General features: G+C 38.1%; 1 protein-coding gene across 4 annotated transcripts; it reads right to left on the bottom strand.

Annotated features, from left to right (window-relative positions):
* Positions 1–1,541: 1,541 nt before the first annotated feature.
* On the bottom strand, positions 1,542–12,181 carry LOC105031104 (aurora kinase-like). Of its 4 annotated transcripts, none has more exons than XM_020040680.3 (7): positions 11,151–11,696; positions 9,527–9,756; positions 6,835–6,999; positions 5,608–5,746; positions 5,270–5,377; positions 4,356–5,097; positions 1,542–2,927 (listed from the first exon to the last, which is right to left on the bottom strand). In XM_020040680.3, exons 3-7 carry the CDS (start codon positions 6,978–6,980, stop codon positions 2,857–2,859), a joined length of 1,206 nt encoding a protein of 401 aa, XP_019896239.2. In that variant the 5' UTR covers positions 6,981–6,999; positions 9,527–9,756; positions 11,151–11,696; the 3' UTR covers positions 1,542–2,856. The 4 variants fall into 4 exon arrangements, with proteins under 4 accessions (XP_019896239.2, XP_010903644.2, XP_010903645.2 ...); XM_010905342.5 differs by having other exon boundaries at positions 9,748–9,756; XM_010905343.5 differs by lacking the exons at positions 9,527–9,756; positions 11,151–11,696 and adding an exon at positions 12,097–12,181.
* Positions 12,182–14,324: the final 2,143 nt, after the last annotated feature.

The following is a 14,324-nucleotide window of genomic DNA, read 5'->3' as shown; positions in this document are numbered from 1 at the left end:
CTCCAGGACCTTGAGATGCTTCTTACGGAGCCACTCATAGTTGTCCTGGCTGTGTGTTTCGGGTTGTTGTCATACTGGAAGACCCAGCCACGACCCATCTTCAATGCTCTTACTGAAGGAAGGAGGTTGTTGGCCAAGATCTTGCTATACATGGCCCCATCCATCCTCCCCTCAATACGGTGCAGTCGTCCTGTCCCCTTTGCAGAGAAGCATCCCCAAAGAATTATGTTTCCACCTATATGGTTCACTGTTGGGATGGTGTTCTTGGGGTTGTACTCATCCTTCTTCTTCCTCCAAACACAGTGAGTGGAGTTTAGACCAAAAAGCTCTATTTTTGTCTCATCAGACCCCATGACCTTCTCCCATTCCTCCTCTGGATCATCCAGATGGTCATTGGAAAACTTCAGACAGGCCAGGACATGCGCTGGCTTGAGCAGGGGGACCTTGCGTGCGCTGCATGGCGGCATAGTGTGTTACTAATGGTTTTCTTTGAGACTGTGCTCCCAGCTCTCTTCAGGTCATTGACCAGGTCCTGCCGTGTAGTTCTGGGCTGATCCCTCACCTTCCTCATGATCATTGATGCCCAACGAGGTGAGATCTTGCATGGAGCCCCAGACTGAGGGAGATTGACCGTCATCTTGAACCATTTTCTAATAATTGCGCCAACAGTTGTTGCCTTCTCACCAAGCTGCTTGCATATTGTCATGATGACCATCCCAGCCTTGTGCAGGTCTACAATTTGTGATGGCAATTTCTAAAGTGCAAAACAGTTCTATGAAAATGGTAGGTAAGACAGGAGAAATCAATTGCGCAATAAACGGTTTTAATATACTTGCAAGGAGAGAGTACGCAGGTTACAAAGTAACAGTGAATAGTCCCTAAATAAAACATAATTTCGACAGTATTTATTACATAGAAAAAGGGGTGTGGTAAGATGCTGCCATCTGTCTCATGTCAATCAAACACATTCCCTTTGTTCTATCACACAAGTCAAATGCTATCTTCCCCCACCTTATCCTTACTGCCCCCTGTTGTGTATCTTCTCCTATCCTGTCCTGTCCTAAAACCCATTGATCTGCATCCACCCCCATCCTGCTGGAGCTTCATGTTTACCTCAACACATCATACTTCCTTTCCCACAGCACAACCAACATTCCTTTTCTCATTTAAACAGTTGGTCAGTCGTCTAATCAGTTAGAATACATTATTAAAGAAATGTCCACAACAAATTTCATCCCTGATGTCCTTACACAGCTCTCTGGTCTTGGCCATTGTGGAGAGATTGGAGTCTGTTTGATTGAGTGTGTGGACAGGTGTCTTTTATACAGGTAACTAGTTCAAACAGGTGCAGTAAATACAGGTAATGAGTGGAAATCAGGAGGGCTTCTTGAAGAAAAACTAACAGGTCTGTGAGAGACGGAATTCTTACTGGTTGGTAGGTGATCAAATACTTATGCCATGCAATAAAATGCAAATTAATTATAAAAAAATCATACAATGTGATTTTCTGGATTTTTGTTTTAGAATCCGTCTCTCACAGTTGAAGTGTACAAATGATAATGTACATGCTTTGTAAGTAGGAAAACCTGCCAAACCTGCTTGTTCTCCCCACTTTAATTGGGATTCATTGCAGTTGTAGAGTTTCAGTTTTAGTGTTCAAATTTGTATAAATATAAAAATTTCTGTTTAAATTTCTCCATAAGAACATTATGTTAAATACATATGTTTTATTGTGAAGTATGGACTGTGCTTGATTTGAAATTAAATTGCATAAGCTGTATTTTTCCTAGTTGGTCCATTAGAACAAGGTCTCCCCTTAAATTACCACAATGACGGGCAGAATTTGCATTCATGTGAGGGCCTGGAAACAATTAGCTATTCTGAAAGGTGTTTGGCCACAACCAAATATGTATATTTTTATATTATTATTCCATAATTCAACTAAACGTAATATAAGTTTGGTTACTTAAATAGGCAAAGGCAAGAGAGATGTTTAACCAAAACAATAAACAGGAGAAATCTGTAATTTAATTTGCACAGCAATGATTCCGCTATAATAATATAGTTTGGTGGAAATGCAACTGGCTATGACATTATACTTAGCTTAGGCTAGCAATAACATAAAATAAGCATAACTTACCATGCTAAATGCAAGGTAACAAGTGGATTAGCACAGGACCAGAAAAGGGTGAGAGGGGAGGCATGGCTGTTCCAATTTCCAGCAACTTGGAACAGCACAGACTGTGTTCTAATGAACAAGTATGAAAGTGATATTGGGCAGGATTCACAAACATGTGGCGAGTAAACACAATTTATGACAGGCTACTCTCCATTGTTGTATAGAAAAAAGTTAATGTGAGGCTCTCCGTACAACTCCAACACCAGTCAAGTGTCAATAACGTTACCTGCACTGCTGCAAATCAGAAAGTTACCGCTCCCGCCCATGTCAAACACTAACTATGGATGATTGGAAGGCAAAAATGGCGACAAAAGAATTAACGGCATTAAGCATTTTTAATGAATCACTAACGCATTAATTTTCACAGCCCTACATTTTATGTTCAATGATTCTAGTATTCCTTCATGAGGCATGTAAATGCTATGCATTTTAATATGGTCTTTCCATCTTATTCAACCAAATGTATTTCATAAAGCCCTAACCCTAGGACAAAAACTAGAGGAGCCGGAATGAGAGGCTTGGCCGGTCCCCTTCTGGCTGACTGTAAGGTTTTAATAGTGCATTACCATTTAAGGCCACGTTTCACATCAGTACAGTGTATTTACAGGTTCAGACGTCCAGGAGGTCAATAAATACAAATGGGAACAGCTTGGCTGTGCCCGCAGGAAGAATCCAGATCAGCAACAGAGACAGCAAGGGGTCTTCCGGCAAGTTCGTTTCGAGGCGTGGTCCAAGGACTCAGGTTCTCCTAAGGACCAACAGGACACCAGAGAAGTTAAAGGAAGCATTCCTTAGATCCAAGCGGATACTTCAGCATATAGCTCAGACTGACCATAGTCTCCTGGCACTAATGGAGCAGAAATTGTATACTGACGTGATCTGATTACTTTCAGTTACTTTTGTATTACTTTCCTATTGAGGGGCAGCAGACAAAATAGAATATTCCCAATTGAACAACATCTAACGCAGGATCAATCAATGTTAGGGTTTAAATATATGACCGTAAATGGATTTTGCTGGTGATTTTAGCTTAATGTCAATGTTGATAGAAGTCAGTATTAAGGACATGACTGGTCCAGAGCAAGCAGAATCAAATTGCCTACCCCTAGGGGCAGAAACCTACGACCCATGTGGGTACAAGAGTACTTCCTTGAATAAAATAAATAAAAATGAATTTCATTTGACTTGCATAGCTTGTCAGGTTTATTATTCAAAATGAGTTTGCCTACTACAAAGCCAATCATGACCCACCACAGGCTTTCAAGAGCTTTGTTTCATTGAAATTCACAGCTGAATAGTAGTGAAAATCCAAAACAGTAACACAGAACGGTCCCAAAAAAGAAAGTAATTTTTCAGATAGAATCTAAGCCAGGCAAGAACTACAGTAGTCCACGTGACCAAAATGGGTCTTTAAAAGACCGTAGTGATCAATTATGTTGAAGGCAGCATTGTGCTGAAGATCAATTGGCATTAAGACTTTGTCAATGTAATTTACCACCTTTACAAGTGGAGCCTCAACACTATGATGGGATCTAAAAGGAGTATTTTGTAAATATAACTTTTCTTCAGGAAGGCCAGTTGCTGGGAAGCAACAAAAGAGTTGTCTTTTTTCAAGAAAATCTATATTACTGCCACTTTTACAGAGTTTTGTACCCATCTAGAGAATAGGGAGTAATTAATGATGTTTAACATAGTGTAGCTGGGCCAAGCAGATGAAGTAGCTGCTTCAGTAGTATTTGAAATAGGATCCAGTTGAAAGCTTGATGATTTAGATGTAATTTCTATTTTACTCAATGTGTTGAAGGATACTGGAGTTTAAGAAGTGTAATTAATCCGTGAACCTGGCAGTTCTGTACATTCTCAGGACAACTAATTTTGTGAACATATGCTAATTTAGGGAGGAGTTTTTCCATTACCATAATCTTTTTATCAAATTAATTAATTCATTCATCAATACCGAAGTGAAGGCAAACTCATCATATGTATCAAAAATACATTCTGGGTTGTTTTTGTGCTCCACCAGGTGGGGAAGGTGGGCTGATCTAATTACATGTGTATTACTTTCCAGGATTTCCTAAATAATTCCAATTCCAATTTTCCCTCTCCAGAAACAAGTCAAAACCAATCACAATGACGTTGAACCTCATATTCTCCAACTTAATCTGATTATTCTTACCCTCAGCTTTTGGAGATGCTAGAGGTACCATTGTTGTCTGGACATCAGTCTCAACCTCTGTCTTTTGCCAGGCTACACGCTCAAATCTAGACGGCATAGGTCCACGCACAGGAGCTCGTTCTAGCGTCTTGATCTCAGGCCTTGGTGGGGCTTTGTGCTCAAATCCTAATGGAGACTGTGACCGTTGTACAGGAGCTTTAGGACTTGGTGTTATCTTGACCTCAGGGTTTGGAGCTGCAGCACGCTCCCATCTAGATGGAGATGGCGCTCGCACTGGAGCTCGTACAAGCATCTTGACCTCAGGCATTGGTTGAGCTTTCACCTCAGTGCGAGGAAAGGGTTTCTGAATATTTGCCGTTTGTTGTCCCCTGGTGTTGCCGCCATTATCTCCTGCTCTTCGTATCTCCGGGATGACCTCAGCCATAGTGGCCCGTAATCTGGGGTCACTCTGCACCATCCTACAGACAGCATTACAGTACTGTTGGCCTTGATGACTGAGGGTCTGCTGGATCTTTTCTGGACAGACACTCGGGGTATGCAGCCGCACTCTGGCACAAAGTTCAGCAATGATTTTTCCCATTGCCCACACATCTGAGCGCTGGTCTCGTGGGCTTGTCCTCTGCAGGACCTCAGGGGGAGAGTAGGCCTCGTTGCCCATATCCACCGCAGAACTGAGGCCATTGCGGGAGAATTTGGCCAGTCCCATATCAATGATCACAGCTCTGTAACTTCCATGCTCTATCTAGAATAGATTATTTGAGAGAGGTGGAGAAATATAATTGTATGTGGTCTATTAATACTGTGATAATGTCTTATATTCCAAACAACTTATTAAATACTACTTCATTGTTGCATCATTACTCAATTGCATCATTATGGAACAACAAAGAAATTTATTTGAATGCTTGTCTCACCATGATGTTGTCAGGTTTGAGGTCCTGATGGACGATGTTTTTGCTGTGTAGGTGAAGTAGTCCTTCACACATGCCTGTGATGATGGTAGCCTTTATAGATTGAGTCAACTGTGGGAAACAAAGGATTTTATCACACTTAAATGTATGTTTTAGTAATTTACCACAAAGTGTCCCAACCTTTTTATCCTAGGGTCAAAAATGTCACTAAATTGTTAACTCTGACTTAGCAGACTTTTTAAAATAAAATGTCTGTAAAATCTCCTGGGCGTATTCTTGATCCAGCAATTTTGTAAACACTGTCACATGCATGTTTGGAAGAAGTAAGTACAAAAACATACCTGTATTTTAGATTTGAATGTTGTGAAGATTGTGGTCTCCAGTTCCTCTCCAAAGATGAATTCCATGGGAATGATCCACTTTGAGTCCTTGAGTATTGGATTACCCAGAAGCTTCACTATATTAGGATGTACCGCTTTACTGTCGCCCCAGGTCAGAGAGAGAGGATGAAAGCAAGCAAGTCTACATACAGTGCTACTTGAAAACCCCTGTGCATATTTTTAGGGTTCACCATAAAATAGGTTTGTATTTACCCATTCCATATTTTGATTTAGAGGAATGCATGAATGTAGTAGGAAAACAAAATGGAAAAGGAACTAGAACAGGTGCAAAATTAAGTGAACCCAAAGCTACATTGGTTTTATCAAGTTTTTAACTTAAATCAGGTTGGTAAATAATTAAGTGCCAGCAGAACCAATCAAAGGAGGGATCCTTAGGGAAGAGTTTGGTCAGGACAAAAATAGAGACATTTACAGTGAATAAATAGAGGCCAGGAACAGTTTGGTGTGACCAATGCAGGTGAATGCAAAACACAGCATGCTGACAGGAAAGGAGATCCCAGAGGACACCATTCAATATGATTTTAGCTCAATCACTCATCGGTGAGATTTGAGCTCCCTTTAAAAATGGAGAGCATTCAACCTAGTGGTGGACCCCCTTCCAGAATATCAGGTAAATGCCAACCCAAACATAACATCTGGAGATCTGCTGCATCTTGGGTTAATGGCTCAGGAGAAAGAAGATTTGTGTTTTGGACTGGCCAAGTCAAAATCCTGACCTTAATCTAATTGATAACCTGTGGTAGGATCTTAAGCAGGCAGTACATGCCTAATTATGTTAAGAGGAGGGGGCAAAAAATATGTCAGGGACTGATTAGTGGCTTTAGGAGATGTTTACTCCAAGTTATCGCTGCCAGTGGAGGTGCCACAAGCTGTTGAATGGTGTTCACATTTAGTTTGTTAAATAAACCACTTGTGTTAGCTAAACATTGAACATATATTATGTTTCGTTTCTGTCCATTATTTTTAATGTACTTATTACAAATTGGAGAATAGATAACGAGACCCTTTTAATATTTTACACAAAAATAACAACCATCTCTGTAGGGTGCACATTCTTTCAAGCAGAACTGTACAGGACCACCAAGCTCCTCTGTATTGACCATCTACATTAGCAAAATCAACCCCCTTTCTGAGATCATGTCCACGTTAGCACATTGTCATACTCACTTATATATTTTACACTCTCTCTCCAAGTCTTTCCTGTTGATTAAGTGTTGTGGTACTTTCTTGATTGCAGCCCAAGTGCCATTATACTTCTCCTTGTATATCTTCCCAAAGCAGCCAGCAGCAACTGTCTTAGTGGAATACTCCATCTATGGGTTTAAGATGGGACTGGGCAGGGGGGTCCAAAATAAATGTTTAAATGAAAACCAATGAGAGCACGGATAAACAAAAAAAGTTTAAAAAAGATATTTCCTGACAAATATACAGTATTTCACATGTACTGTAAAAAGTCTCCCATATGTTCTGTATAATATACAACCTCTTTTCCAAAAAAGTTGGGATGCAGGGTGAAATGTAAATTAAAACAGAATGCAAATGTGCAAATCATATAAACCCTATACTCAATAGAAAATATTACAAGGACAATATATCAAACATTGTGATATTGAGACATTTGATTGATTGTTGGGACAGAGGCAACAAAAATAAATTCACAAACAAATCTAACCTTTTGTGTACCAAACCATGGTACTTTCATATTATTTGGTGACTACCAGAGCAGGAACATTAATGGTATTCCGATGCCATGATAGTGATTAAAGGTTCTACCAAACTGGTATTTTGTACTCTTCAGAGAAACAAAAAATCTAATATTATATACATTAGCTTTGTAAAGTATTCACACGCCTTTTCCCACATTTTGTTGTGTTATTGATTACATTTCTAATAGTTCTTTTTTGCATCAATTTTTTTGCAATACCATATAATGACAAATGCTTTTTTTAAATGTGTGCCAATTTAACAACAACAAAAAATGATCATGTACATTAGTATTCAGACCTTTTGCCTTAAACCTATGTTCCTGTATCTGCTTCACATTAGTTTCAGACCAAAGCCTGAAACCTATTGTGAATATCTGAGGATAATGTAGGCAAGCGCACCACAAACAAAACCAGTGGAGCAAATACTATAGCCTTTCCATTTAGAAAACCATGTTTCCCCATTGTTTTCAAACACTGTAAATTGATACATGTAGTCTCCCTGCCTCACAAACCATACTTCCCATCTAATACACATTCTCTCATACACAGCACTTTCCCACACACTCGTGACGTCTGTCTGTCCCGGTTGAGACCTCTTTTACACGTCTACCGGAATCCTTGTCGACAGCGCCACTTTTTCTCTCTTTCTTACTTACTCTCCAAGAACCAAGCATAAAATAAGAAACACCAGAAAAAGATAATGCTTCTTATAACAGACTAAATTATCTACGCTACTGAGGGAGAGAGCACATACGTGTTCACACGTAGTCATTTGCTCAGGACTGTAAGTTCCCAAAAGCTGGACTTATCGCTTAACACGGTATTTTCGCTTCTGCTACTGCTTGTAAATACAATTGACATAGAAGAGTTGTGATCGCCGCCAAAAACGATTATAGTACTTAAACCGTACATATTGAGATTTTAGTTTTATTATTTTCAATAAATCGGCACAAATGTCTAAAAAGTGTTTTAGCCTTGTTATTATGGGTATTGTGTGTATATTGGACCGAGGTAAAGTTCGTTTGAAAATCGATTTTGGATATTCAACGTTTATTCAAAACCCGACATCAGGTCCTGTTTTCCCAGACTAGCCACTCCATAACCCGGTGTGTAGAACCATGTATACAGCGGTCTGCTTATGGTTAGGGACCGTCAATAAATTACATGCCTCAAAGTTATGTATTTAATAGTTTTTTAACCATGTGGCTTAGAAACCCCAAACCACTTTCCGACTGTTCAGTGAAAAAAAATAACATGTTGAGCAGCCTTTGGTTTTTACAAAAAAAGTTTGAAAAACCTCAAACCACTTTCAAATTGTTCAGAGGACACCCACAAGTTGCACAGCCTTTGCATTTAGCAAACAAATAGACATTTAGAAACATTTGAAAATGTACAAATCTAATTCTTAAAAAAACAAAAAAATATAAACGTTTATTTGTTAAACCCAAATGCTGGGCAACACGTGGGTGTCCTCCAAACAATCTGAAAGTAGTTTGAGGTTTCTAAGTCATTCAACAAAAAAGCTATTGAATGTTTATAAAAAATCCAAAAGATGTGCAACATGTGGGTGTCCTCTTTGAACACTAAAAAATGCTGGGTCAAAATTGACCCAATTGGGGTTGTTTCTGCTACCCAGTGCTGCTGGGTTACTTGATTTAACCATGCATGTGATTATTTTGACCCAGCAGGTTAGGATTTTCTTCTCTTTGGTTGGGTTATTGTTATTCACAGACATTTCCACCAAGTTTTGTGTTATTTCTTAGTTTCTTGCTGGGTTAATGTGGTTTCAAATCCTAAATTCTATTTAACAAAAATGCATTTTAAAGGTTAAAAGACTACTGTCAATATTACCTATATGGTCAATCAATGATGACAATTTGTCAGTAAACGAATACAAATGTATTGATGTAATTCTTACACAAAATCAACATTAAATCTAAAACATCCACATCCCCTCCCTATCCCGTAAAAGCACAGTGAATAATTTGTCAATCTGAGTCTTCAACAGTTACTAACACTGGAACATGACCACACACACACACACTATCTCTTGCCAAATCACAGCTTGACATGTATACAAAAAAGCACTTCCTACATATTCAAAAATAAAATTTGGAATTTCCAACTAAAAGCTAACAATTGAACAGAAGTACATTGTATACAACTTTTTTTCTTGTGGTCTTCTGCTGCTGTAGCCCATCTGCTTCAAGGCTCGGCATGTTGTGCGTTCAGAGATGCTCTTCTGCATACCTTGGTTGTACCAAGTACCACTCACTAGATATACTCTTTTTCTGACCATTCTATGTAATCTCTAGAGATTGTTGAGCAGGAATATCCCAGTAGAAGTAGAGGCAACACTATCAGTGCAAGTCACCTTTCATGTCTGAAAGACAAATATACAATATTTCAGTGAAGTAATCTACAACCCTGAATATATGAGACAGTTCCTATTACACAAAGTGTTCTGAAAACTACTTTCCATGGAATGTGCTACTAGCTAGGTTGGGAATGCATTGTCAGAATTTAGGAGGATTGCATTTGACAATTTTTGTACAAAAGGCTGAGATAAATTCCAATTATAAGTGATATGTTTTTCAATAATATTCTAGTGTGAGAAATGTTCTTTGCTCATACAAAAGTTGAAGCAATGCATCATGGGTTTCTCTGAATCTTTGAGTAGGAAGGAGATGAGCAGCAAATGCACATTTGTTAGGTATAAAGGCAATTACATTTACTTATTTCTACACATAGTAGTCATTTTTTTTATCAGTTTATCAGTTTCTTCTAATTTGGGTCCTAGGCTGAAAAGGTTTAAGAACCCCTGCTGTAGTTAATTATATGTTACAATTTGCAAATTATACTTGGTGTACAGTAAAACACTGCAGCCAGTACTAGACATTTCAATCGAAACTACGACCACTACATTTAATAGAAGATAGTTGCAATTTGATGTGGTGGGGCACCCCTGTTCACCCACTGTCATCTCAGTTCAACTCAATGTGAATTAGCTATCTTGGAGTTCAGTTTGGCATATTACACCAATAAAGACAAAGGATGACAAAGATAATCTTAGCTTAAAATTTAGTGACGTGAGACTCCAGATTCCAAACTTTGAGTGTTTCATCTACCAAAGTATACACTCAATCTCTGAGAGAAAACATAAGGTTAGAGAACTGACCAACAATATTCAATTCTCTCACTCAAACACACACACACACACACACACACACACACACACACACACACAGCCCAAACGTTTTCAGCAGGTACTGTACAGGTACGAAAAAGAACATCGAGTCCTACAGTATTAGAGTACACATCAGATTAACATTACAATACTAGCTAGCTACGTATACATAATGTTGACCTACATTGTCTAAGTAAATACTGACAGTAACGTTAACTAGCTACGAAACCGTGAAGTTCAAATCGACCCGTATACAGTAAATGTATTAACGCTAGCTAAATTAAGATGAGATGGTGGAGCTATAACCTGACCTAACTAGCGTTAGTTCACTGGGAATAATATTGACAACTATCCCGGCGTTACGCAAGTCTAATAGCTATACTGTAGTGTAGCTAGTTAAGGTTATGAAAAAAAAACACTTGGTGAACTTTTTACAACACTAAGTCTTAGCGGTTTAGCTATCGATTTTGCAAATCTGGGCTACAAACCGCAAACTAAATAGGGTCGCTAACTAAATTAGTTGAATAAACAATTTTCTGAAACAACATTGACCTAACATTTGAATAAAAATATTTAGGATAGAACTATACCTGTTTTTGGTGACCACGTCTTCTCCCTCTGCCTGTCCAGTCCATTGAAAAAGAAGCGGTGAGACGGGAATATTGACCCAACACTGAGTTATGAAAATACCCAGCATTTGAGTAATGGATTGCGCCACTGCGCGTGAGCGGTGATGTTTGGTTTTCTGGGTATATTTACAACCCATAATTGGTTTAAAAAATCCGCCCATACTGAAAAGCAACCCAATAGTACGACCCAATGCCGGTAAACCAATATGGATCATCTAAACAACCCAGCATTTTTTAGTGTGAAGTCATCAAACAAAAAAGCTACTAGAAAAAAAACTACAAAACGATCTTGGGTTTCGAACCAACCTTATCTTAGTGTAGATTGCTGCCAGAATAATGCGGAATTAATACATTAGCCTCTAGATACCAAACCGCAAAATGCCAACAAAATGTCGAGAAAGTGAAATAGTCATAAAACTTTCTGAAGCCTACATGAATCTAAATCAATTATACATTCCGAATAATGTCAAGTTATGAAATACATATAAAAAAATAATGAATTAAGAACTCATGCTATTTAAACAACGAATTTCTAAGGTACAATGGTATTTTCAATGTGCCAAAGCGTTCCTTAAACAATTGACTTATTTACATTTTATTCCACAGCGCTTGCGAGTGCATATTTTAAGATACTTAAATATATCATATACTCAATATTACATTCTACTCTATCCAGCAGAAATATTTACTTTCAACTCTTCACAGGAACTAAATGTTATATGATATTGTGTATATTACGTTTAGAATGACAACAATCATAGATTTAGAACCATTTCCTTAGTTCTATTTTACAAAAGCAAAAGTTGTTTGAGTTGTTGATCGAATATGTACACGTGGACATCAAACTTGTAAATAATGAAGTTAATTAAATAAATCTTTAAATACAGTTCTATTAAATCATGCTTACCTTTGCCTTTCGGTTTAGTGTGTTTCTATACTGCTTTGTCATGTTTGAACATGAGAACTGCTGGGATTTTTCCCTTCCTTAACCCCCGCCCTTTTCTTTGGAATGCATAGAAACACTGTTACAGGTAGATTCCAAGAGAGCACTTATAGATGAAGAGGTTGTGATAAAGTGGACTGGATTGAGGAATGGACATTACAATACAGTCAATAGAGGGCATTTTGTGCAAAATGGCAATTTAATTGGTCATGTAGTGGTCCTTTTCTAAAATGTCTGGTCTTGTTTACTGTATGCCCATTTTAGTAGCTAGAAAAGACACACACATACTGTGCCATGCATGTTGCTAACAAACCATACTCTTACAACATGTCCTCTGTTAGGTACCCCAGGACCACTGAGCCTTATGAGGGAAGCATGACTCCCCTATCGAATGCCTCTTAAGAGATTCACATGAAAATGTTTAGTTGCACATTAACTTCAGTCCAAATGGCCAAATCTGTCAGTGTTTCCATTCTTTGCTGCACCTTATGCAATCGGATAAAACCTCTGGATTTATGCCCTAGACTCATGCTTCACCTTTCACAATCACATTATGTCTTTCGATATCTGCTTGAAAAGCAGCAGTGGAAACACTGAATTTTATTATGTACTTAATTGCTGTACTTTGTAACTATATATGGCTTTACTTACCATCTTTATGAACTCACACTGTAGGCCATCAAATGTATCATGGTCAATAATTATTAGGTTTAATTCAGGTAATGTTCTTTTATCTAGAATCAAATGGTGTGTAATTTTATTGCCAGCTCCAGATTTGTAAAATGTCTGATATGGTCTACTCTCTTAATGTCTTGAAGACACAGAGGAGCTCATCAACTCATCAACTTGTCCAGTAACAATTCCCTCAGAACTGCATCCAGTGTTTGGTGAATCTTAAATGCCGGTTTTCATTTATTTTATAGTGCAAAAGAGAATCAATGTATACGGACGATTCTGATTTCTTTTTTGATATAAACATTTCTTTGGAGAATACTATAATAATGATTAATTACATTTGTAGAGTGCTGTTCATTATGCCTGTTTTAAATTAGCCTAATCTGTGGTGACTTCTGGTGGTTCAGGAGGGCATTCCATAGGCTAGGTGCAGTCAATTGAAAGAAATAGGCTCCCATGCCAGTTCTGGGTAGCTCCCTGAATGAAATGTTGTATGACACAGTCAGTCCTTCACTGTCAATGACATGACTGCACACTGAATTCACATGTGTACCAGATGAATTCACATAATGTGTCGTTCTCTTCTTCTGGAAACTGGTGAAAGTGACCTAAAGGTATTGTTCTCGTAATTTGTTATTTATTCATTGCTATTATTCTTCGTATTACTATGTACCTGTACATATGTCTTGTGTTTCTATTTAACATTTGTACTTTTTTGATTTACTTCTATCTGCTAAGGTTCTGTAAGTAAGCATTTCTCTGTATCCACCGGGACACAGCAGAGCTGACATGAAAACATACTGTTGTAGCATTTTCATCCACCAGTTTTGGGGTACTGCACTTGGCTACAAATGAAGCCATAGCAACACTTATATACAGTTCAGTTTTCTCAAAAATATTCAGGTAAGCAAGAATTTGTTGTCTTAGACTTAAGTGATTATATTATTGCAGAAAATATATTTGAAATAGGCTATGGTCCTAGTTATATTAGTATTTATCCTGCATTAGAATCTTTGTGTGATTATGTACACTAAAGTGTGAAAACATTAGCACCAAAGATTATTGAGATTATTTGTGTTTTATATTTGATTATGAGGTTTTTGTGATGAATCATTCCTGTTCAGCAAAGCCCATTAAGAGGAAAATAAATGGAAAATATAAAATTATGACCATGAAGCACGTCTCATTGATCCCTGTCATTTTTTAAACTATTGCGTTGGAGAGTTTTTACGTGCATGTGGCTGTGCGGGTGTTCTTCAGCACTCATGGTTAACTTGCCTGAGTCAAAGTTTTCTCTTGGGTTCAGTCAGGATTTAGAGCTGGCCATTGATATATTTTATCATCTCCAAACATCCTTAACAATATCAAATCTGCTTTCTGGGATGCTAGCCAGACTGCAAATCAGTATCGACAGGACTATGATAACAATATCTAGAGCTGTGACTCATTCTGTAGATTGTACGTCTATCAGCTTTTCTCTGACTCAAAAAGCTTAAGAGAGAGTAGGCAGGGTAATA

This window comes from Esox lucius, chromosome 20, assembly GCF_011004845.1.
Source record: "Esox lucius isolate fEsoLuc1 chromosome 20, fEsoLuc1.pri, whole genome shotgun sequence".
Classification (NCBI taxonomy): Eukaryota; Metazoa; Chordata; class Actinopteri; order Esociformes; family Esocidae; genus Esox; species Esox lucius.
The sequence above is the reverse complement of the archived record's forward strand: the minus strand, read 5'-3'. Positions and strand labels throughout refer to the sequence as shown.

Bases quoted from the DNA above. Each gene is read 5' to 3' on its own strand.
- LOC105031104 (XM_010905343.5), bottom strand. From the start codon at position 6,980: ATGGAGTATTCCACTAAGACAGTTGCTGCTGGCTGCTTTGGGAAGATA. The intron at 5,747-6,834 runs GTGAGTATGACA...CTGGGGCGACAG, and splicing joins AGAGAGTGTAAAATATATAA to TAAAGCGGTACATCCTAATA. The intron at 5,098-5,269 runs GTGAGACAAGCA...AATCTATTCTAG, and splicing joins TCAAACCTGACAACATCATG to ATAGAGCATGGAAGTTACAG.